Here is a 23,882-nt window from a genome sequence, read left to right on the forward strand (position 1 = left end):
TGCTTTTATCCAAGATCCTCAGAGTTTGATCTGGCTTGGGCAGGCACAGATAATTTAACTACATCTTCTGGCATTGGGCCGGTCAAAGGGAGCGAGGTAATGATTGGGTTAAATGGTCTCCATAAACTTTGTGCAGAATAAGCAAGTGGGTAAGGACATGACAGATGAAATATAGTGGGGAGAAGTGTGAACTTACCATTTTGGAAGAAAAGTAGAATATTTTCTTAAATGGAGAGAAATTAAGGACTGTTAGTTTTCGAAGGGTGTTCTTGTACACAATCAAAGTTAATATGCAGGTGCAGTAAGCAGTTAGGAAAGCAAATAATATGTTGGCCTTTATTACAAAGGCTTGTGGTAATTATATCAGGGCTTGGTGAGACCACAGCTGAGTACTGTGTATAGTCTGATCTCCTTATCCAATGAGAGATTTACTTGCCTTAACAGGGAATGCAATGAAGGCTAACTAAACTGATTCCAGGATGAGGGGATTGGTCTAGAAGAGTTTTGAGCAGACTAGGCCTACATTCTGTAGTTTAGGAGAATGAGAGATGATCTTGTCAAGGCATATAAAACTCTTCAGAGAAATAACACTAGCTGCTGGGAGGATGTTTCCCCCGGCTGAGGGAGCCTACAATGAGGGAGTATGCTATTTAGGACTGAAATAAGGAGAAATTAAATGCAAAGGGCTGTGAATTCTCTATCCCCAAGGGATGTGGATGCTCAAGCATTGAGTATATTCAAGACAGAGAGAGATAATTTTGGATACATAAAGGAATCAAGGGATTTGGGGTTCGTGTGGGATGTTGGAGTCGATGCAGAGTATCAGCCGTGATCTTACTGAATGGCGCAGGCTTGAAGAAATGTGTAGCCTACTCCTGCTTCTATTTTTGTTATGTTCTTACATGTTTGAAGGCTTTTACAAATAATAGATCACTTCTGAAGCATAGTCATTGTTACATAGGCAAACACAACATAAGAACATAAGAAATAGGAGCAGGAGTAGGCCATCTAGCCCTTCGAGCCTGCCCCGCCATTCAATAAGATCATGACAACAGCCAAATTACACAACACAAAATGGATTCAGAGGCAAAGCTGAAGCCAAGGTTCTAGCTTCTTATCGATATCCATAATCCTACAAAAAAAATGAGCTGTGTGGATATTGGGTGACACAGGATTGATTTTTACTGTCATGCTTCTAAGTTTAAACAGCCTGCCAATACTCACCATCTCACACATTCGCATTTGGTCATGGTACTGGATAGCTGACAGTGGCCATGGCGTTGTACCCCAGCACAAGTCAAGGCCCTGGAAAGAAAAATAAGTTTCATACACAGAGGTATAAATATGAAGACATCTGTACAAGCAGCAGATAAATGGTACAATAGCTAGGACGGCATACATTTTAAGTTACTATGAAAGAGCAGAATAATGCAAGGTGGATAATCAAACAGAGGGATGAAAGAGCACTGGGAATACTGATGATGGAGCACAAAACAGATGAAGCAAGCTTACATTACTCAGGTTTTATGGATTGACAAAAACAAACATATAAAGGCAACGTCTCCTCTAAACTGCACAACTTGAAGTTTCCACGCACACAAGTCAGCCCTTTTAAGTTACCATCCAAAATACTTTAGCAGTCTGTGCATGAAAAAAGTAAACATGACGGTACTTTGCATACAGGTGGATAAAAGGCAGTTCCACTGGAAAATTACACATCAAGAATATTAATTAGAAAAACACCATAGAGCGTATATTGTCCATGTTCTTTCTAGCATATAAAAAGCCCATAAAATGTGAGCACAGCTAGTGTTAAATACTTTTATGGACATCAAATTATGTTCTAGATGTTGCTATCATTGGTGAAACATTATGGAGAATGACCCCTTAGTTCTTTAAGTAGCTATTCAACTTATTATAAAATGTTCAGTTATCAAACGATAACTGCGCCATTTACTTCTCATCTTCACAAAGATAATCAAGCACTCTTTAATTTGCATTTCTGTAAAAGCTGATGATACATCCCACTTACCCACATCCAAAGGGCACAGGTTAGCAAAACCTAAGGCACAGTAGCCCTTAAGTGTATATAGGGCACTGTTGGGAGTTTCTAAAACTGCACAATTTACTCAAATGGAACACTGGTATGTTTTCCATCACCGGTCTATTAAGCATTTGCTTGTAGGAGCCGGATGGAAAGCATCACAGACCCCACTGAAGGACCAAACCCCTACAAGTTCCATTAATGAGCCAGACTGGTTAGTCAGTTTCCATTTGTGTCCTACAGTACTGTTGACCAGCCTGGCAAAGATATCCACCAGGCAGTTGACTTGGTGTCAATCTTCCATCATCAAGTATGTTATTTTGGAGCCAATTCAGCCCACAAGGAGAACATATGAAATATCAGAATCAGGACATTTGAGCCCTCAAACCTGCTCGGTCATTCAATAAGATCATAACTGATCTGATTCTGGCCTCAACTCCACTTTCCTGCCTGTCCCCATAACCCCTGACCCCCTTGTTAATAAAAACATCAAATTCGTCCTTGAATACATTCAATGACCCAACCTCCACTGCTCTGTGTGTAGGAAAATTCCAAGGACTCACGATCTTCTGACACCCTGCTTACCTTCCTCCCTTCCTTCCTCAAATGGAATAGTCACTAATTGGAGCGACAGACAGCTAAAAAGTCTTTGTAATGCAGATAGCAGGTACCAGGAACTCCTCACAAGCAATGTGGCAAGCAGCAGAATTCACAACATGTATTAATGCATTCTCACAATCCTCTTGAATTTAGCACAAGACAATAACATATTCCATTAAATGGTGGCTCCACCAGTTGGGGCTGCATAGCGTCAGCTTAATCGTGGTAAGCACTGAACCTTGCAAATGAGTACATTTTCTCTACTTGGCTTCCAGCAGCTCTTCAAGATTCAGAGTTTCCTTGTCGCTATTGTGGAAGGATTTACGCAGAACAGCTTGCAACATGCCAGCCACCTTAGTGCACTATTTAAATTCAATGCCGCCAAAGGATGCACTAAATTTGCTAGAAGCTACAAACAGGAGAAGATGAATTGCTTTTTTCTAGCAATTTGTCTTCCATTTATGGCTATAAGTTAGGTATACAAGTTTATTTCTTTGTGCTTAACCCTCAGAATTCCACTGATCAAGTGTTTTCTTTCTGCGCATGCTCTTACCTTGGCTGCTAATAAATATCTTGCTGGGAGTTTTGCAATTTTTGGCGTAAGCAGTCAGCTGAAAAACATCAAAATTTTGATCCTTCACTCAGACCCGGTCAGATCAGACTCCAGCGATCTGTCTCCCATTCTGCTAAAAAAATCAGCCTTAGGATGATTTTAAACAGTGTGATGCCTGCTCCAAAATAGACAAGTCACAGAGCCACACGAAAACAGATAAATTTACTGGATATAACTAGACAGTTCTATGTTCTGTTCTATTGCAGTTTATATAAATGATAAAAATAAAACAAAAAAAATTAAAAAGATAAAATGGAGAATATTGAAGGAAAAAGACAAGACTGCACAGAAGTAACAGTTTCATAATGATTTAATATGTATTATTAATGATAGTAGTACGATAGTGAAGAGTCTTCAGATTTCAGCATCGTTTCTGTGCTGAATGTTATATAGTAGTGATTTTTAAATCTCAGCATAACAGCTTAAATAAAGAGTTGCATTTTATATAGCGCCAAAACCTCACTGGATGAATTACTCTGAATGGTAGTATTATCACAAAAGTAAATGCAGCAGCCGTGTTGCACACAGCAATATCCCATGAACACAACGAATGAATGAATGAATGGCCAATTCATTTTTCGATGGTGTTGGTTCAGCAAGGAACGTAGGCCAGGCTACCTCCCTACTTTTCTTCAAATAATGCCTTGGGATTTTAATATACAATCAAAAAGGACAGCACCCTAATAATGCTGTACCTCCCTCTGTACCACACCTGAGTTCAAACCATAGAGTCATAGTTTTACAGCACAAAAAGAGGCCCTTCAGCCCATCATGTCTTTGCTGTCCATCAAACAGCTATCTATTCTAATCCTTGTTTCCACCACTTGGAATGTAGCCTTGTACGCTGTGGCATTTCAAGTGCTCATCTAAATACTACTTAAACGTTGAGAGGATTCCTGCCTCTACCACCCTTTCAGGCAGCCAGTTCCAGATTCCCACCACCCTTGGGGTGAAAAGGTTTCTCCTCAAATCTCCTCTAAATTTCCTGCTCCTTACCTTAAATCTATCACCCTGGTTATTGACCCCTGTACTAAGAGGAAATGTTAGAACCATCTTTGGACACTAAGGGGCAATTTAGCATGGCCAACCTAACCTGCACATTTTTGGACTGTGGGAGGAAACCCACGCAGACACAGGGAGAACGTGCAAATTCCACGCAGTCACCCAAGGCCAGAATTGAATTCGGATCCCTTGTGTTGTGAGGCAGCAGTGCTAACCACTGTACTACCGTGTTGAAAATTCCTTCCTCAAGTTTGTACATCTAAATTATGTGCCCCTTCAGTCTTCTCTGCTCTTAAGGATCTTCTGATTCAGACTAAGTGCTAACAACTAATCCAAGCTGACCTGTAACACTTCAACCTGAAAAGGCACTCCTGTAAACCACCATCAGACAGTCCTTTATTGAGTTTACACATTAATTTATGAATAGCTGCAGCATTGACACTTGAGAAATAAAACGTCTTCAAAGGTATAAATACAAAAGCTTTAAGACTATTAATGTACAGAATAAAATGGTAAAGCAGAGCACATTGCTATCTTATTTAAAAGTGATAGGGTCCACAGTTCAATTCCCTACAGCTAAGTTTTGATTTCAGTTGGGCTAACTGAGCAGACAAGACTCTGGCCCTGAAAAAGAAGTTAAATTTGAGCAACAGTTAACCTGCTCCTCTCAGTGGCTTCTTATGGAACAGTGCTCCTAGAGGACTTATTAGGTCATGTATTGTCCAATATATTTGTATGGCAAATGTTGAATCATATGCATTTTTTTTCCCCTCACAGCTGGAATTACATTAGATCATTATAAAATGAAATGCCACAATCGTAGTTGGGTTCATGGGGTGAGGCACTAAACTGAAGTTGGGGAATGAAGCAGGGGTGGTAGAAGAGAGAGAAAGGATAACAAATCAAGTGAATCCTCCTGCTTTCGCGCACCTCCTAGTAGCAGCTTTAATATTAGCAGAGGCCAGGGACCAATTCCTGTCCAGCATCTTGACCTGGGACTATCATTTTTAACAAAAAGGGAAGGAAGAGCAAAAGGGCAGAGGAAGATTTATTTGGGATAGTTAGTTACTTTCAGTACCTGACACAAAGACTCTTGTCCTTCCCGAATCATGGCAGTTCGTAACAAAAATTCAACCTTTTTTGCTTTTGGAACAGAAATGTCACAGCAGGCATTAATGTTGAGATGTACCAATGACAGCAAGTGGATCAAATGCAACCTGCAAGCCCTGGTTAGTCCAGCCTGAAAATTCAGCTCTATTTGCGCTAATATTTCTTACTTGTTGGTTTGTCTTGTTTGAATTTTGGATATCTGCAGCTTTTAGAAATAGCTGTTTTCAGCGCTGTTACCTCAGTGGCGGATAAATCCTAAATCAGAATACCAAAATCAGTTAGTATCAGTAACATGATATACCTGTAATTTAATGCAAATGAATTTAAACTTTATACGTAGCCCTTTGTGGCTCCGTGGTATCCATAATGCAGCTCATAAAAAGGTCAAAATAAAACTTGCGAAATTCCTGCTTTAGTTACACTCGAGGATGAAAGATTGCTCATCTTGAGATGACACCAAATGTTATGGAGATCCCCAGTTTTGACAAACCCATCTGGTGATTTTGTAGTTTAATTTTCCCCACAATATTACTTTGTCAACTGAAAGGGAAACATACGCAACTCTCAAAATAACTAATCCAGGATTTTGTTTTATTCATTCATGGGACATGGGTGTCGCTGGCTGGCCAGCATTTATTGCCAATCTCTAGTTGCCCTTGTTCAGAGGGCAGTTGAGAGTCAACCACATTGCTGTGGCTCTGGAGTCATATGTAGGCCAGACCAGGTAAGGACGGCAGATTTCCTTTCCTAAAGGAAATTAGTGAACCAGATGTGTTTTTCTGACAATCGACAATGGTTTTCATGGTCATCAGTAGATTCCTAATTCCAGATTTTTTTTTGTTCAATTCAAATTCCACCATCTGCCATGGTGGGATTTGAACCCGAGTCCCCAGAACATTAGCTGAGTCTCTGGATTAATAGTCTAGCGCTAACACCACTAGGCCATTGCCTGATTTCTATTGATGCTTTCCAGGGGAATGTTTTCTTCTTCAGATTTTTACCACATCCTTGCTGCTCTGAGACTTCTTTTCTCACGAGTCAGAACGTTTCTGAGTAGTTCCTGGACTCAGCCAATGAGAAGACACCTAACCAATGAAGAAAAAGATAAAAAGATGGATGTTTAGTAGTAGCTACTATAATCATGGACTGGATTTATATCCCATCTGTTGCCAAGCTCAGGCAGTTTAAGATGGCCCCTGAAGGTGATTGCTACAATTTGTACTTTTACCAACTTGTCTCCTTGACTTTACACTGAATGATTTTCATGAACAATGTCTTTTGTGAAGCTGATCTTTATACTCTGCCTTGAGTGAGTCAGCATAGCTCATGTCCAACTATTAACTCTGATTATAGTAAACCACTTACCACACCCAGACCACTGCAAATGAGCAAAAACAATTCATCCAGATTTATTTCAAGACAAAATAATACAGAAGCAAGAAGAGTGGCAAGATACAATACAGAATAATCAAACTTACAACACAGGGAGGTTGATTCTTTGAAAAGACAGTGTCCATTGTTCTTATAGCTCCTCTCAAAGTCCTTGGAAACGCACAGCCACGGCCAATAAATACATAAGGTTATTCTTGGAGTCTTTATTGCCCTTGTCAAACAGAGGGATGTGGTAAATAGAAGACTGAAGACTACAAGAAAGTTCCTGAATGATAGGAATGTCTTGTCCATTGAAGTAAAAGCAGTCGCTCTTAAGATCATCTTCAACAACCCAGATGCAAGAAGACCAAGTGCACAAGTTAACAGCTTGGAATTGTCCCTTCTCATGGTGGTCTTCCCTCTCTCAGCCTGGCCAGTTTTTAAACACTCATTACAGAAATCACAGTTTAGATGCTCACATTGAGATGAATTTCACAGAAAAACATCACAAAAGGATCTCATAAATAATGGAGATATCCATATGAAATAACCATAAAAATGTACTTGTATTAACTAAGCTCAATAAGGTGGATTGCATGCAACCCAAGCACATTAGCTGTAGAATAAAGGATATTTCATTCACCCCTCAACCAGAGCTGGCTAATGCTACGTTAAAATTTGATTTGCTTTATCCAATATCAAATAAAATCAAGATAACAATTTGTTTCCAACATTGAGTTCTAGGCTTCATTAATGTGCCTGACTTCAGTTATAACAGTACCATGTACCCAAAACCAATCCATCAAAAAGTGGCAGTCTTAACCCTTTGATTTCCTACTTTGGAGGAGTTTGGCTCAGTACTCCATTTTCTCTCTTCTTTTCAAATGTATAATTTTGTTCTCTAAATTCTCATTTATTTTCATCTTTACATTTTCATTCTTCTCTTCAGCCCTGCTGCTTAGTTTTTTTCTGTGCGACTATTATCTTTTTGCCTCCTCCACCGTAAACCAGATTACCTGAAATGATACCGGGATGCTAAAACCTCCCTTGGCCTGGCAGCTTTGCATGTATGCATGGCACAGGCAAACATGCCCGACCCCAAAAATAGTTCTGTGACACAAAAGATGTTTGACATTGGTAAGAGGGGGAAGAGTCATGGCAGGGATAAGATCAGTAAGGCCTCTGAAGAAATATAACTACAGTGCACAAAAGGAAATAGAACAAGTTGGAGAATCAATATTTCCATTCCAAAAGTTTCTAAATTGTGTAGTGGGCAAGAATTAAACGATAGGGAAAGTGGGAAAATCCTATGAGTTTCTCACTCTTTTGTGGGATGTGCCCTTTTCGCCCCAAATAAGTTTTTTTTGAGACAGTGAGGTTCCATATACTTGCTTGTTAGTATTCATGGTTGCTGCTTTTGCAAATGTGAAATCTTACAGACACAAACTTTGTGAGATGCAATTGTTTTTCGGTTCAACAGTGCTAAGAAAGAAAATTGGCAACCACGGTCCAGCTCTGTTATTGTGATTTAAGTATTTAATTGGGAGCAAAATCTATCCCAAACTAAAAAGGGGTTACTGAGTTCTAAAAACACCTCTAAGCATGGGACCTTCTGTCAGACTGAGGCAGATTATTTTTGTTGTTGAGGAAAAAAAATGGCAGTCAACGTAACAGTGAATTTGATCACTTTAAACATTAACACAGCTTAATGGTCTATGCCTGAAATAGGGAGGTGCAATAACCCACTGCATCTCACTATTTAATTCTTACATTAGTCAGGTTTGTTCCCTGCCTTTTGTGGAGCTCTGATCGCAGGCTGCAAAGTGATTTGGGTGCTGTGATTGGCCGTTGCATGCCTTTATTAAGGAGGGCAGAAACATCTCAGGCTGCTGTTCACTATCCAGAGATCTGTGGTGGAAATCCTGCACACATGAATGTTGAGTGGAGAAAGATTGGGCTGACAATGTGGAGCATTAGAGATAGGATCAGGCAGGCTAGGAAGATGTTTATCTGGAGTAAGGCGAGATATGAAGACATCAGGCAGAAAATTAGACGAGTAAACTGGCAGGTGTTCTTGGGGAAAGTACTGAAGGAAGGTGGCCGATTTTCAAGGAATGTCTGTCTGGAGCTCTGCACAACAACATTGCGATGAGACAGGGAGGTTTTGGTAGGTTGCGGGAACCGTGGTGCACGAAGATTGTGATGAACCTAGTCAGGAAGAAAAGAAAGGCGTACAAAAGGTTGAGAGCTAGGAAATGTTAAGGATCTAGAGGAGTATACGGGTTGTAGAAAGGAGCTTAAAAAGGAAATTAGGAGTGTCAGAAGGGGTCACGAGAAGGCCTTGGTGGGTAAGATTAAGGAGAACCCCAAGGCGTTCTACAAATATGTGAAGAGTAGAAGGACGAGAAGTGAAGGGATTGGACCTATAAAAGGTGAAGGGGGAAAGTCTGTGTGGAACTGGAAGAAATGGCAGAGGTGCTTAATGAGTACTTTGCCTCGGTATTCATGGTGGAAAGTGATCTGGGAGGTTGTACAGCAGGTTTGCGGCGGATTGAAAAGATTGAGTATGTGGATGTGAGGATGTGTTGGATCTTTTAAATTCTATCAAGATAGATAAGTCGCCGGGACTGGATGGGATGTACCCCAGGTTACTGTGGGATGCGAGGGAAGAGACTGCAGAGCCCCTGGCGATGATCTTTGCGTCGTCAATGGAGACGGGAGAGGTTCCGGAGGACTGCGATGTGGTTCCTATTCTCAAGGGAACAGGGATAGCCCAGGAAATTACTGACCGGTGAGTCTGACCTCAGTGGTTGGTAAGCTGATGGAGAGGATACTGAGGGACAAGATTTATGAACATTTAGGTGAAGTTTAGAATGATCAGAAATAGTCAGCACGGCTTTGTCAAGGGCAGGTAGTGCCTTACGAGCCTAGTTGAGTTCTTTGAAAATGTGACTGAACACATTGACGAAGGAAGACTGGTGGATGTGGTTTACATGGACTTCAGCAAGGCGTTTGATAAGGTCCCCCATGCAAGACTTCTTGAGAAGGTGAGAGGGCATGGGATCCAAGGGGCTGTTGCCTTGTGGATCCAGAACTGGCTTGCCTGCAGAAGGCAGAGAGTGGTTGTGGATGGGTCTTTTTCTGCATGGAGGTCGGTCACCAGTGGAGTACCCCAGGGATCTGTTCTAGGACCCTTGCTGTTTGTCATTTTCATAAATGACCTGGATGAGGAAGTGGAGGGACGGGTTAGCAAGTTTGCTGATGACACAAAGGTTGGTGGTGTTGTGGATAGTCTGGAGGGATGTCAGAAGTTGCAGTGAGACAGATAGGATGCAAGACTGGGCGGAGAAGTGGCAGATGGACTTCAACGTGGATAAATGTGTAGTGGTCCATTTTGGCATGTCCAATAGGATGAAGGAGTACAATATCAAGGGTAGGACTCTTAGCAGTGTACAGGAGCAGAAGGACCTTGGGGTCCAGTCCAAAGGACTCTTAAATCGGCCTCACAGGTGGAGGATGTGGTCAAGAAGGCGTATGGTGTGCTAGCCTTCATTAATCAAGGGATTGAGTTTAGGAGTCGGGAGGTAATGCTGCAACTTTATAAGACCCTTGTCAGACCCCACTTGGAGTACTGTGCGCAGTTCTGGTCGCCTCACTACAAGGAGGATGTGGAAGCTATTGAGAGGGTGCAGAGGAGATTTACAAGGATGTTGCCTGGATTGGGAGGCATGCCTTATGAAGATAGGTTGAGGGAGCTAGGTCCCTTCTCCCTGGAGAGACAAAGATTGAGAGGTGACCTGATAGAGGTTTATAAAATGTTGAGAGGAATAGATAGGGTGGATTCTTGGAGGCTATTTCCCAGGGCTGAAATGGTCACTACGAGAGGACACAGATTTAAAGGTGCTAGGGAGCAGGTACAGAGGAGATGTCAGGGGTAAGTTTTTCACTCAGAGGGTGGTGGGCGAGTGGAATCGGCTGCCGGTGGTGGTAGAGGTGAACTCGCTGGGGTCTTTTAAGAGACTTCTGGATGAGTACTTGGGATTTAATGGGATTGAGAGTTATAGATAGGCCTGTTAGGTATGGATATGATTGGCACAACTTGTGGCCAAAGGGCCTGATTGCACTGTAGTGTTCTATTAGGAGCTGTACCTAAACGAAGAGTCAATGCTTCAGGAAGTAAAGAAGAGTGTCAGAGAAATAAATCTTCCTCAAATTGTCATTGCACTGACATTTTACACCATGCAGTCTTCAGATGCACATCCTCATCCATGTAATGAGTTTCCAATCTTGGCAGAACTGGGATCAGTTCAAACAGATAAAATGAAAGTCTTTTCTCCCCCTTGCCTGCAATGGCTCTATGAAAAGTAAGTTTGGCCCATCTCAGCTGAGATGATAGGTGGGGTGGAACTACAATACAAACAACCCCAATTTAATATTAAAGAGCAATCTCATTCAGTAAGATGCAGAGGGTGGCTAGGTGAGAGATTTGTATACTCATTAGCCCCAACCTGCGAACAGCCTCTATCTGAGGGGCCTTCAAGGTAATACCAGCACCGCATAAGGTCATCAGAATTCTCTATTTGTGACTTATTACAATATTGTTTTCATGACTGAACATAAATGAATGAATTTGCTACAATGATACGAGTTTCCATTAGGTAGCTGACACTTTGAAAACTTTGGGGCTGGTGAGCCTTGACGGTGTCATATTCGGAAAGAGGTCACCAGACTGAAAAGTTTGAAAATGTCATATAGCTTTATTTTGTAGCTATAACTCACAAGGGGCTGCTTGATATTGGGTGTCTAAAATGGGATACCTCCCACCTGGAGGAGCACAAAAAGTCACACCTAAGATTTTTAAACACACCTAACTTTCTAAGTATTTGAGTAGTTTCAAAATATACCTACATCATAGAAGAATCCTCTCCTAAAAGTGGCCTCCCAGAATCATGTGTTGAGCTCCGAATTATGCAGGGCCAATGGTTTATGTAGAGTCACTTTTCCAATCGGATATGTGCAATAAATTAATTTCAGTGACATTTCTTGTCCTTCCCAACCAAAGAATGTCCTGAGGCATTTCTTAGCGAGGACAGTTAATTCATCTGCACTCGGGTTTCAGCCAATTCTGCATAAGAGGAGCTCTGGATTAGCTGAACACCAATTCTACCCTCATGCAAAAATAAAAAGACAATGCAGTTAATGTGTGAAAAATTATTTTATTGTTATACACTAACAGACTTTCTGAAGTTTCTATCTTTAAAATACAATTCGACAACTAATGGATAGAGGGATCTCCCCAGTTAGGTATCAATGCAGAGGTTAACAGATGGCAGGCATTAACAAAGGTATATTTTATATTTTTAGGATGTGGCTAAATTTCAATGTTGGGGGGGATTGTGATTTCAATGCAAGATCTCTCCAGATTGATGTAATCCCTAGGTATTTGCAACCCTAAAGGTCTTCTTATCTGTGGAAAGATTAACCTTGGGAAAGAATGTTGATTCAATTACATAGAAAAGCACTGATAGTAAATACCATAGCAATCAGTATATAATGTATTTAAATATATACTGCATCATTAAACCTTTCCAACCACAAATAAAGGCGAAGCTCAACAATTCTACTGCCTCCAAATTCCAGACCAATCGCTATTGATAGCATTTGCTAGCCTAACCAATTCAGAGAACATAAATTCAATTCAAGAATGCAATGGTGTTGAGAAAACAATTTCTAAATAGAAAAATCTTAACTCAAAAAAGGGTTATAAATATGGTTTAAACTCAGATTATATGCATTCAACATTAACAACAATATTATGGAAGTCCTTTCTAAAAAGAATGCACATAAAAGCACATTTGTCCAAGTTCTGAACCCAATGGACCTCAACTCATTTTGGATTAATCACAATAAGCATGGTGTAAAATTTAAAACTTTACAACTACTGTGACCAAGAGCTGCAGGAGAAAAGCAAAACACCACTGAAACTGTATGTTACAAACACATGGTCGTAATAATTGAACATCATAGCCATTTTCTCACCTGAAAGTTTAATGTCTCAGTCTCACCAAACACATTTAAGAAATTGTGATATTGCTGTTTTGCTAAGTGCTTTATGAAACTAATCTTATTGGAGTTCCAGGACACCTTGAGTATATGGCTGTTCATACTAATTTGACTATCATCTTGCTAAAAAACAAAATATTCCTGGAAATCTTATAGCATAATCATGAAACTAACACTTTGGAGCTGTCACTCTATATATTCAAAGGTTAGGTCAGGTTTCCTTGGCTGGAAAGTGGTTAATAATTATGTCTGAATACTCTCAGGCAAACAACCAAGCTCATGCAGCAAGTTCACACAAGACTGTGCAATACTAAATATATTTGGGAGAGAGAAAGACAGCATTTCAGCGTACTGATGTTTAAGAAGCAAAAAGGTTGAATACATGTGACATTCAAAACACCCAAAGGCATCTAAAAGGGCCCAAAGAATGTTTCAGTTTCAAAAGTGTACTTCTCAGGCAATGGCATTATGCGCCTTCTTGCATACAGGCTCTGCTCCTGTCTCAGCATGGCATTTCCTTACACGAGGCTGAGATTAGTTAGCAAAACAGAACCGGGAACATACAGAAACTGTCTTGTGCTGATCCAATATCTTGTGTAGCCAAACTGTGAATTCCAGATACCATTTTATGAAACATAATTGGATTACAAGTACAGTGTACACAATATTTGAGCAACTGAATAAAAAAAACATCAAATTTCAGTTACATAAACTCCTTCACTCAGTAATTACATTTATTCCTATACACCCCAGAATTTCAATTTCTTGTGCCTTTTTGGGGCAAGATAGCAAGGAATTTGAGCACCTGGTACCTACATATTTAATTATTGGTATCCAACGTGTTCATTAGCCAGTGTTACTGTAATTTATGATATTACAAGTTCTCAAGAGTGTGTGTGTGTGTGTGTGTGTGTGTGTGTGTGCGTGCGCGCGCTTGGGTGGGGGTGTGGCCAGAAAGAGAAGCAGTACAGTAAGGACCCTCGTGTTTCAAGGGATTGTGAGGAAAATGCTTGGTGAATCAAAATAAGCAGATTGCTTTAATAAAGCCAAAATAGGTGCTATATATACACAATTATCTATACAGAAAAGATCTGTCCATTTTGAACAACATAGGGATAATCCACATAAATGTTTTTCATTACATGCCAACTGCACTGCTTGGTTCGCCATGACTTTGTGGGGGGGGGGGGAAGAAGAGAGACAGAGAAGAAAAAGAGTACTGCAGCTGCATTGTGTCATTAGATTTCAGGGTACTCATTTGACTGAATTGTCACATTATGCAAGTTTCTTTGTCATGATTTATGTTATGGTTTCACACACTGTTTCAGCTTGCTTACTTATCACTTAGGAGTTTTTGGGAACACTACTTTTGGTATACTTGAGTCTGGTTCAGCCCAGTTCAAAAGCAGCACAGATACCACCATTTTAATTCCAAATACATCGTAACCAAAATTACCACAAAATCTATGGTAACATTCCCCTGAAGTACAGCGAGTACAGCCTTGAAAGTAACCTTATTATGCATAATGGGTGGTGTTAAGACACGAGTTGCATTTCAACAGAATTTGCTAAAGGTCTGCAGTTCCTATGATGCTGACATACTTTAGTAACCGCCATTGGTGCTAGCTCTTCCCAAAATGACTTTAAATTAGCGACTGCTGCCAGCATCAAACAAATGTTAATCCAGCTAAAATCCATTAGATGTTTCTTGCATGGCCTTTTCAAATCGCCAAGCTTGGTATGTTCCTTGACTGAATATACTGAAGCAATAAACAACAGTTTCAAGATTTGAATAGCATCCCTCAAGGATATTCCACACCCATCATCCCCCCACCCAATGTCACAGGAAGCAGAGTCTGATGTATTTAGGTCACTGCTGAAATGTTAAGAATTTTGGAAACCAGCTCATTAGAACTATAGGACTAATTTTTCAATTTTTGGAAGTAATTTTACTCCCAAAGTCCCCTTGTTTTAATTCCTGGGGAAGTGCAATGGCTGAATCTCCCAGCTGCTGTTGTGGGCAAGGCGTTCACCATTGCTGCCTTTATTTGGTTGCGGAGAAATGCATTCTGCTCCAACAGCACCTCATTGTTACCCATTAAATTTGACACCTGCTTTTTAAGTTCCTCATTCCGGTTTCGCAGCATAAGGTTCTCCTCTTCCAGATATCCGGAGTCAACTGACCGTCGACTTGTGAGATCGTACTCGTACACTTCAAACTCAAACCCTTCCAACTTCCTCCTCTTCAAGCGGTGATCATACTCATAACAATTGATACCACTGTCATTATCCAATCGGTCATATCTACGCACGGACTGAGAAAGTGGGGGGTCTCGTGATGGTCTGATATCATGCTCTGAATTGTCACGTTTGAAGTGCCTGAATCTACATTTTGAGCCTCTTTGACAGTCACCTTTAAGATAGTCACGGCACACCGGAATCTCACCTTTATCAGAAGGCAGGTCAGAAACTGACAGGCCATAGGTTTCAGCCACCTTGGAACGCAAATGCAAAGGAAGCTCCCCTGTTTTTTTGTAGTATTCCTCATCCTCTGCTGTCCCGTGTATGAATGTGCACTTTGCACGGGTACAAACATTATTCATAAAGTAATGACAGAAGACAAACTCATTCTTTTTCACACCTAGGTCATGTACCTCATTTATATCCGGGTGGAGGTATTTGCAGGTCTTGCCGCGATAGCAGACATTGCGCAGGTAGTCCCGGCAAACATCTTCCGTGCTCTGGCCAGCCCCGTCTTTGCCATTGTTAACAACATTATTGTCTGCCATTTTTACCGATTATTTCTGCGCTGCTCAACAAACAACTGCAAAAGAAGAATGAATCATGTCAGAGAAAAGGACCGACCACAAAGTAAGCGTGGTTCATTTTCGCTCCCCCCCCCCCACCGCAAAAAACCCACCCAAAAGGTGATTTCATCGAGGATACACAACAAGGATTAGCTGAAAGTTTATACCAAGTGCGTGAAAAATCTCTCAAATTGTAAGCTCTCTTTTCTGTTTGTTAGCCGCCTTGTTTTGTAAAAGCAGTAGCGTTAAGGAAGGACTTTATATGAGGCTTCAATATTAGCCATTCTGTATAGCGCCAGGTTGTTTCATCAGCTGTTGATATAACTTACTGATATGGGCTTCTGTATTTAACAAGAGAAAATTGCAGCAAAAACGCACGTAATGATATCTATAACCATCTTCACCTTTAGATTACTTACCCTCTATTGGCTGAAAATAAAGATGTGGACTAGGGTAAACACATTAATAAGTCTCAACACCAGGTTAAAATCCAACAGGTTTATTTGGTAGCAAAAGCCACTAGCTTTCGGAGCACTTCCTGCTCCTTCATCAGGTGAATGGGAATTCGTTTCACAAACAGGGCATATAAAGACACAAACTCAATTTACAAAATAAAGGTTGGAATGTGAGTCTTTACAGGAATCAAGTCTTAAAGGTACAGACAACGTGAGTGGAGAGGGGGTTAAGCAGAGGTTAAAGAGATGTGTATTGTCTCCAGCCAGGACAGTCAGTGAGATTTTGCAAGCCCAGGCAAGTTGTGGGGGTTACAGATAGTGTGACATGAACCCAAGATCCCAGTTGAAGCCGTCCTCTTGTGCAGAACTTGGCTATCAGTCTCGGCTCTAAAGGCCGCTTTGGAGAATGCTTACCCGAAAACCAGAAGCCGAATGCCTGGGACTGCTGAAGTGTTCCCCAAAAGGAAAACACCACTCTTGCCTGGGGATTGTTCAGTGGTGTTCATTTCATCCGTTGTCGTAGCGTCTGCATGATCTCTCCAATGTACCATGCCTCGGGACATCCTTTCCTGTAGCGTATCAAGTAGACAATGTTGGCCGAGTTGCAACTGTATGCACCATGTACCTGGTATTCTCATGAGAGATGATGGCATCTGTTGATGATCAGGCATGTCTTGCAGAAGTTGCTGTGGCAGGGTTGTGTGGTGTCGTGGTCACTGTTCTCCTGAAGGCTGGGTAGTTTGCTGCGGACAGTGGTCTATTTGAGGTTGTGTGGTTGTTTGAAGGCAAGAAGTGAGGATGTGGAGATGGCCTTGGCAAGATGTCCATTTTCATCAATGACATGTTGAAGGCTCCTGAGAAGATGTTGTAGCTTCTCCGCTCCCAGGAAGTACTGGACGACGAAGGATACTCTGTCTGCCATGTCCCGTGTTCATCTTCTGAGGAGGTCGGTGTGGTTTTCACTGTGGCGTGTCAGAACTGCCAATCGATGAGTCGAGTGCCATATCCTGTTCTTACGAGGGCACCTTTCAGCGTCTGGAGGTGTCTGTCGCGATCCTCCTCGTCTGAGCAGATCCATTGTATATACAGAAAGCTTGTCCATAGGGGATGGCTTCTTTAATGTGTTTAGGGTGGAAGCTGGAGAAGTGGAGCATTGTGAGGTTATCCACGGGCTTGTGGTACAGTGAGGTGCTGAGGTGACCGTTCTTAATGGAGATGTGTGTATCCAAGAATGCAACCGATTCCAGAGAGTAGCCCATGGTGAGTCTGATGGTGGGATGGGACTTATAGTCATCATATAGTTCTTTCAGTGATTGTTCACCATGAGTTCAAAGGAAGAAAATGTCATTGATTTATCTAGTGTATAGCATTGGCTGAAGGTCCTGTGTGGTGAAGAAGTCTTGTTTGACCCTGCGCATGAAGATGTTGGCATATTGAGGTGCGAATTTGGTCCCCATGGCTATTCCGTGTCTGGAAGAAGAACTGGTTGTTGAAGATGAAAACATTGGTCCAGGATGAAACGGATGAGTTGTAAAATTGCATCTGGAGATTGGCAGTTGCAGCAATGCCATTGTCGTGGAGAATGCTGGTGTAGAGTGCTCAGACATCCATTGTGACGAGGTGTGCTCCTGGTTCTGTAAGACATGCCGGATCATCGACATGGATGTCATCATCTCACGTGAGAATACCATCCACCAGGTACACGGTACATACACTTGCAACTTGGCCAACGTTGTCTACCTGATACGCTGCAGGAAAGGATGTCCCAAGGCAAGGTACATTGGGGAGACCATGCAGACGCTATGACAACAGATGAAATGAACACCGCTCAACAATCCCCAGGCAAGTGTGTTCTTTTCCTGTTGGGAAACACTTCAGCAGTCACGGGCATTCGGCCTCTGGTTTTCGGGTAAGCGTTCTCCAAAGCGGTCTTCAGAGCAGAGACTGATAGTCAAGTTCTGCACAAGAGGACAGCCTCAACTGGGATCTTGGGTTCGTCACACTATCTGTAACCCCCACAACTTGCCTGAACTTGCAAAATCTCAATAACTATCCCGGATGGAGACAATACACATCTCTTTACCCTGTGCTTAGCCCTCTCTCCACTCACGTTGTCTGTACCTTTAAGGCTTGATTACCTGTAAAGACTCGCATTCCAACCGTTATTTTGTAAATTGAGTTTGTGTATTTATATGCCCTGTTTGTGAACTGAAATCCCACTCACCTGAGAAAGGAGCAGCGAGTGCTCCGAAAGCCAGTGGCTTTTGCTATCAAATAAACCTGTTGGACTTTAACCTGGTGTTGAGACTTCTTATTGCAAAAACAAAGAGCCATTGAATCTGTTCCAAGGCAAGAGTCATTTAATTGGGATTTGGCTCCCACTTTCCATGTGGGTGTCAAGGCCCAAGAAACAGAAGTTAAAAAGCTTAAACGCAATACTTTGATTAAGGTGGGGTGGAGTAGATGGAAAATAATTTAAATAAAAATAACAGACAAAGGGAGAATGTGGATAAAGAAAAAGCTAAAAGAGAAGCCGAGAATATTTGTAAAATATTTTGTTAAATTGTTCTGGGAATTTGTTTTTAACCTTTAATTATCCTTACTATTGTAATATTAGGGTGTGATTCAGCACCATAATAGGCGGAAAACTAAAAAAAGGATGTAGTTAGCCTGGACAGTCTGAAATTTTCCCAGGATATGCAAAGTATAAAAGAAAGTTAAACACTTCTCTATGAACTATTACTTCCACAATACTCTATTTATATGGGTGCATTTTGAATGGCTTTCCGATTACCGTTCCAATTTGATTGGTTTTCCCAGTTGCAGGTAATGGGGGAATGCAGTTAAGATGGAAACTTACTAGTAAAACACAATAAAGAATTATAATAGAACCTTTTGAACAAAGCTTTCTAATTCCAGGTCCTATGTAATAACCAATTTTGTTACCTTCCTCCCTCATACACCATTTCTTGACAGAGAAGGATAACTTTCATGCCTTTCTGCAAGGCAAGTACCTCAAGAAACATGGGACTAAATTCATTACTTACTGTTTCTTTCTGCCATGTACTGGCATTATATTTCACCTTCAGCATACCACCTCCATTTCAACTCCAAGGTAAGAGGGTTATGGCTTGTATGACTATCCAGAGGCAGTGTCATAGCTGAAAGTTACACCAATGCAATATGTCACTCAGTTATGGGGAGCTACAGCAAGTAATTGATGACAACTTTAACTGAATCATTGCCTTATAACCATTACCATTTTTAACTTAAATTGTTAAAACTTGGACTGCCTGTGTAAACGATAAATGCCTGAAAAACTGGGAACATAGTGAGAGATGTTGAATGTTTTCTGCAGCGCACCTTTTGATAGGCTTATTATAGTTTTTCAAATAGAAAAGCTTTCTGCTTACTTTTCAATTGAAACAATGACATAATTATTCTTATAATCTGATACAAGATGTGTAAAGCATTACAATACACAATATTTCCCTGTAACCCTGTTAGTGAAATAATTCTCCAAATCATGATATAACATCCCTGAGAAAGGACTTTATTTATATAGCGCCCTTCATGCTTTCAGGATGATCTAAAGCTAATGAATTGCTTTTGAAGTGCAGTCACTTGTTTTTTAGACAAACACTGCAGCCTATTTGCGCACTGCAAAGTTTCACAAACAGCAATTGCGATAAATGGCAAGAAAGTCTGCTTTTTGTGTTGCTTGATGAGGGATAGATGTTGCCCACAACACTGGGATAACACCCATACTCCTCAGATTTTGCGCCAGGGTCTTTTACACTTGCTCGAACAGGCAGATGGGACTGCAGTTTTACATCTTAGCCAAAAGAACCATTTCTGGCAATGTAGCATGCCCTCAGTACTGTGCTGAAGTGTCAAGAGTGGATTATGTGTTCAAGTCAGAGTGGGCTCAAACCCAGAACCTTTTGACTCACAGACCCAGCACACAAATGATCAAATCATGTGATAGTGTCACACAGAACTTTAGTGAAAGAAAGGTTGCAAAACAATACTAAAACACCAAGTTATCAAGACTAATGTTTTGTGGAGCATATTACAGGAGTGGCATTTTCCTGCAGATTACATACTATATGTTAGTCCAAGACAAATTTCAGGGGGGGGGGGGGGGGGGCGGGGGGGTGGAAGTTAATTTATTGTACATAAAAATCATGGTCTAAGGAAAAACAGGTTCAAGAGTCTGTGCAAAAAGGTTGTAGCCCTATCTCCAACCCGTGCTTCCTTTGAAAGTGGTTCCCTGTCACGAACATGGAACATGCTCACATAACATTTGACTAAGTTAAGTGATCTGACCAGGCACTAAATCACTCACTCAGTTTTTTGTTTGCTGTTCTATCTTATGAGGTCATTTAGTCATTGACACCACTACTGGAGGTATTGTTTTTATTTTGCCAGAATTAGTGGATAAGCAAGCATGTTTATAGAGGAATTACCTCATAGCTGCCAGAATATCACTATAATTATTCCTTTTCTTTTTGCGCATGACTCGTGGTACCTGGAATTGTCACTGTTTTTTGCATCTCAGCCACTCACATAAATCTATTAATTACTTGCCGTGATAATGCAAAAATTTTTTTCTTGCGCATGACTTGTGCTATCCAGAATTGTCATTGGTTTTGCTTATAGCTGCTTTCACAGAGCTGTTAGTTGTTTGCCATGAAAAAAAGGCATTGCTTCAAGTTTAAATAGCAGTTACGATGGCGAAGTAAAGCTGCAGCTCCAAAAATTCAGCTTTATGTAAATCCTCCTGAACAACCATGCAGGTTTCAAACCAGAAAGCCCAAAGTTACCCCATGTTACTGTAGATTCATATTTAAAGCCAGCATTTTTATCTTTGAAGAAATTTAGCTAATGTTCAAAGGCTGAAACAAACATCATACAGCAAATAAAATGCAGGGAGAGTTTTTTTTTTAAATATAAAATTTGAGCGCCAAACTTAAGACTTTCCATAATGAAAATCTGAAAGAACCCTACTAATACCCTCAGAAGCAACAATCAGCAGCAGAGAATTTGGCTTTAATTAAGATGTACTTTCCTCCATTTGCCACGTTAGTGCAAAAAAAAATCAGCGTGACTGCAAGCAAGGATTCAAATGACAGTTAACAGTTTAGCTTATATTAAGTAAAAACACACAATCCAACATTTGTTGTATGTTCACTTGTATTGTACAAATTGTATTTTGGCAAAAGTCACTTCAAATTGAATGAAAATCTTAAATCCTCGAGTCTCTATTACAGCATCAAGTATGGCTTTCACTTTAAAGAATACTGAAAGGAACCCACCAGAGTCCGATGAGACAAAATCCCTTATGTTTTTATGGAAGGCAAAAAGCTCCAACTGTCCATAAAAGGATCAGGTGTACTGAGAGAAAAACAAGAGCAGAATTATTTGCAAGTTGCTGAGTTTTCAGGTCACCAAAGCTGGAAAAGTAATGTGCTTCAGGCTATTCAGTACATGGAGTGTTTCAACCCTATTTCATGTCAAATATACACTTAGTTATGTGTAGTGCCTCATGGGCATTGTGCTAGTAGTAATCATGCACAAATGGAAAGTGTGCACCATGGTTATCGCATTTTTAATAAATTTAGTGTGCATGTGAAAAATTGCATAAATTTGATTACCCTCTAGTGAAATTCTTAACTTGTGGGCATAATTTAGTGTTTATGATACAGAAACAAAAGCATGTGCACCTTCCAATTTGCCTAATATCGGACAGTGCCAAAAGGCTGATAAAAATCTCAGTAAATTTGCCGAAGTTTTGTTACTCGAGTGATAAATTGGTGTAAAAGAAATTCCAAGTGTTCGACTTAGAATCATAAAATGTGCTAGTGCAAAAACAGGCATCAAGTCTGCACCCATGTTTTTCTCCTCAAACCACCTAGTCTAATCCCACATTCTTGCTTGTTCTCCATATGCTTGAAAATCTCACCTTGTTTAATTAATCCACTCTCCTGTTCCACCCCAAACCTTTCAATATTCCTGTCTTCTCAACAATTCCAAGCTTCTTTCAAAATAATTTACGTGTGGCTTTGGAACTAAACGTATACTTGGGAGTTTGGAATTGGTTATTACTCTACCACAGGGAAAGTTGCTAGCTGTTGGGTGAATATCTGTTAAGTGGTTAAAGTCTATTCCAGTCCTAAGGTTTAAAATAATATACAAATTGTTGGTAAAGTTAAGAAAATATATTTAAAAAAGTAATGTAAATGAATAATTAAAGGATGAAGGATGGACTGATATTGGCCTCCTTATTCAAGGAAGGATGTAAATGTGTTGGAAACAGTTCAAAGGTTTACGAAACTAATAGCTGGATTGGGTGGATTGTCTTAAGGGAAGAGGTTGGACAGGCTAGAGTTGTATGTGTTGGAGTTTAGAAGATTAAGAGGCGACTTGATTAAAACATACAAGATCCTTCAGGATCTTGACAGGGTGGATGTGGAGAGGATGCTTCCTCATGTGAAGAGAATCTGGAACTTGGTCACTGTTTAAAAATTAGGGGTCACCAATTTAGGACAGAGATGAGGAGAAATATTTTCTTAGAGGGCTGTGTGTGCCTGGAACACACTTCCTCAAAAGGCAGCGGAAGCAGAGTTTTTAATATTTTTCAGACAGAAGTAGATGGATTCTTCTTAAGCAAGGGAGTGAAAGGTTATCAGGGGTAGACTGGAATGTGGAATTGAGGTTATAATCATATCAGCCCATGATCTTATTGAATGGCAGAGCAGGCTCGAGTGGCCTACTCCTGATCTAATTTAAATGCATGTACTCTAAGAGGATTCAACATTATTGCACTGAAAATTTTCTTGCCCTCCCCACCTGTTTCTGATTATCTTAAAGTTATGTTCCATTATTGTCAATTGTACTGACAGGCCACCCAACTCATGAAAAGTCTAACTTGATAATCACATCTCCTCATCCCTGGTTACATTCTAATGAACCCATATAACACCTATTGCTTCTATAATTCTTCTTATAAACATGGCCAAAAAACTGAACAGAATACTCCAAGTGTGGTACAGCCTAAAGGTTTTGTACAAATTCAACATCACTTTGACTACAGGTTTAAATCGTTTTAACAAGTCAAGGATTTTGTTTGCCTTACTTATGGCCTTATTCACTTGGACTTCCACCTTCAATGGCCTGTGTATCAAGGTCCTTCTATTCTTAAATGTTACTTTTTATAGCATACTTCCTTTCTCTTTCCTTCAAAAGATACTGTTTCTACACTGAATTGCATCTGCCAGTTGTCTGCCCATCTTTTACCCAAGTTCTCCTTTCACCATCAGTTCCTGAACAGATGCAATCAGGAGAATTCTATTGTTCCAAACAGGCCCTTAAAAGAACATAGCACTGGAGGACAAGAGACTGTTTCAGCTCAATTTCAGAAACAGTGTTGTGTTTTTATAACAACTGGTGACATCAGAATTTGCAGCATGTGTACTACTAATCACAATCAAATTTAAGCTAAAATCAGTATTTTTTTTAAAAAAATGCTTAAGTCATGCCATGTTGCTTTTAATAACAAGCAGCACAGGATTTCTAGACATTTAAAGAACCTGTAAGACTCACCACCTGTTGCCAGTATTCCTCATTCTGCGCCAGCTAGGCAAACCAAAATTAAAAGGCAAGATGACCAGAATAATCAAAATAAATGATGACATAAGTACATGCACCTCTTAGTGAATTGAATGCAGAACCACAAAACTGAAAAATCTACTTACTTTCTTATTACAGAGTTCTGAGAACTGCTCTGGAGGTGCTCCATTGGACCTAATTTTCAT

General features: G+C 40.5%; 1 protein-coding gene across 13 annotated transcripts in view; it reads right to left on the reverse strand.

Annotated features, from left to right (window-relative positions):
* The window catches only part of LOC145338868 (zinc finger CCCH domain-containing protein 10-like), a 59,674-nt gene that overhangs the window by 12,505 nt on the left and 23,287 nt on the right, over nt 1-23,882 (reverse strand). For 3 of the 13 annotated variants that reach the window (XM_080183257.1, XM_080183256.1, XM_080183258.1), the window contains exons 2-5: nt 23,823-23,871; nt 21,384-21,462; nt 19,113-19,226; nt 11,937-15,627 (exon numbers count right to left, since the gene is read on the reverse strand). In XM_080183257.1, the coding sequence (XP_080039383.1) occupies nt 14,753-15,592 (840 nt within the window). In that variant the 5' untranslated portion in view covers nt 15,593-15,627; nt 19,113-19,226; nt 21,384-21,462; nt 23,823-23,871 and the 3' untranslated portion in view covers nt 11,937-14,752. Of the gene's footprint in view, nt 1-1,224; nt 1,306-3,197; nt 3,324-11,936; nt 15,628-19,112; nt 19,227-21,383; nt 23,644-23,670; nt 23,704-23,822; nt 23,872-23,882 lie in introns of those variants that run through there. The other 10 variants (XM_080183261.1, XM_080183260.1, XR_013885916.1 and 7 more) reach the window with 7 other exon arrangements.

Source organism: Carcharhinus amblyrhynchos, unplaced genomic scaffold, assembly GCF_965287045.1.
Source record: "Carcharhinus amblyrhynchos unplaced genomic scaffold, sCarAmb.v2.hapA chromosome_202, whole genome shotgun sequence".
Taxonomy (NCBI): domain Eukaryota; kingdom Metazoa; phylum Chordata; class Chondrichthyes; order Carcharhiniformes; family Carcharhinidae; genus Carcharhinus; species Carcharhinus amblyrhynchos.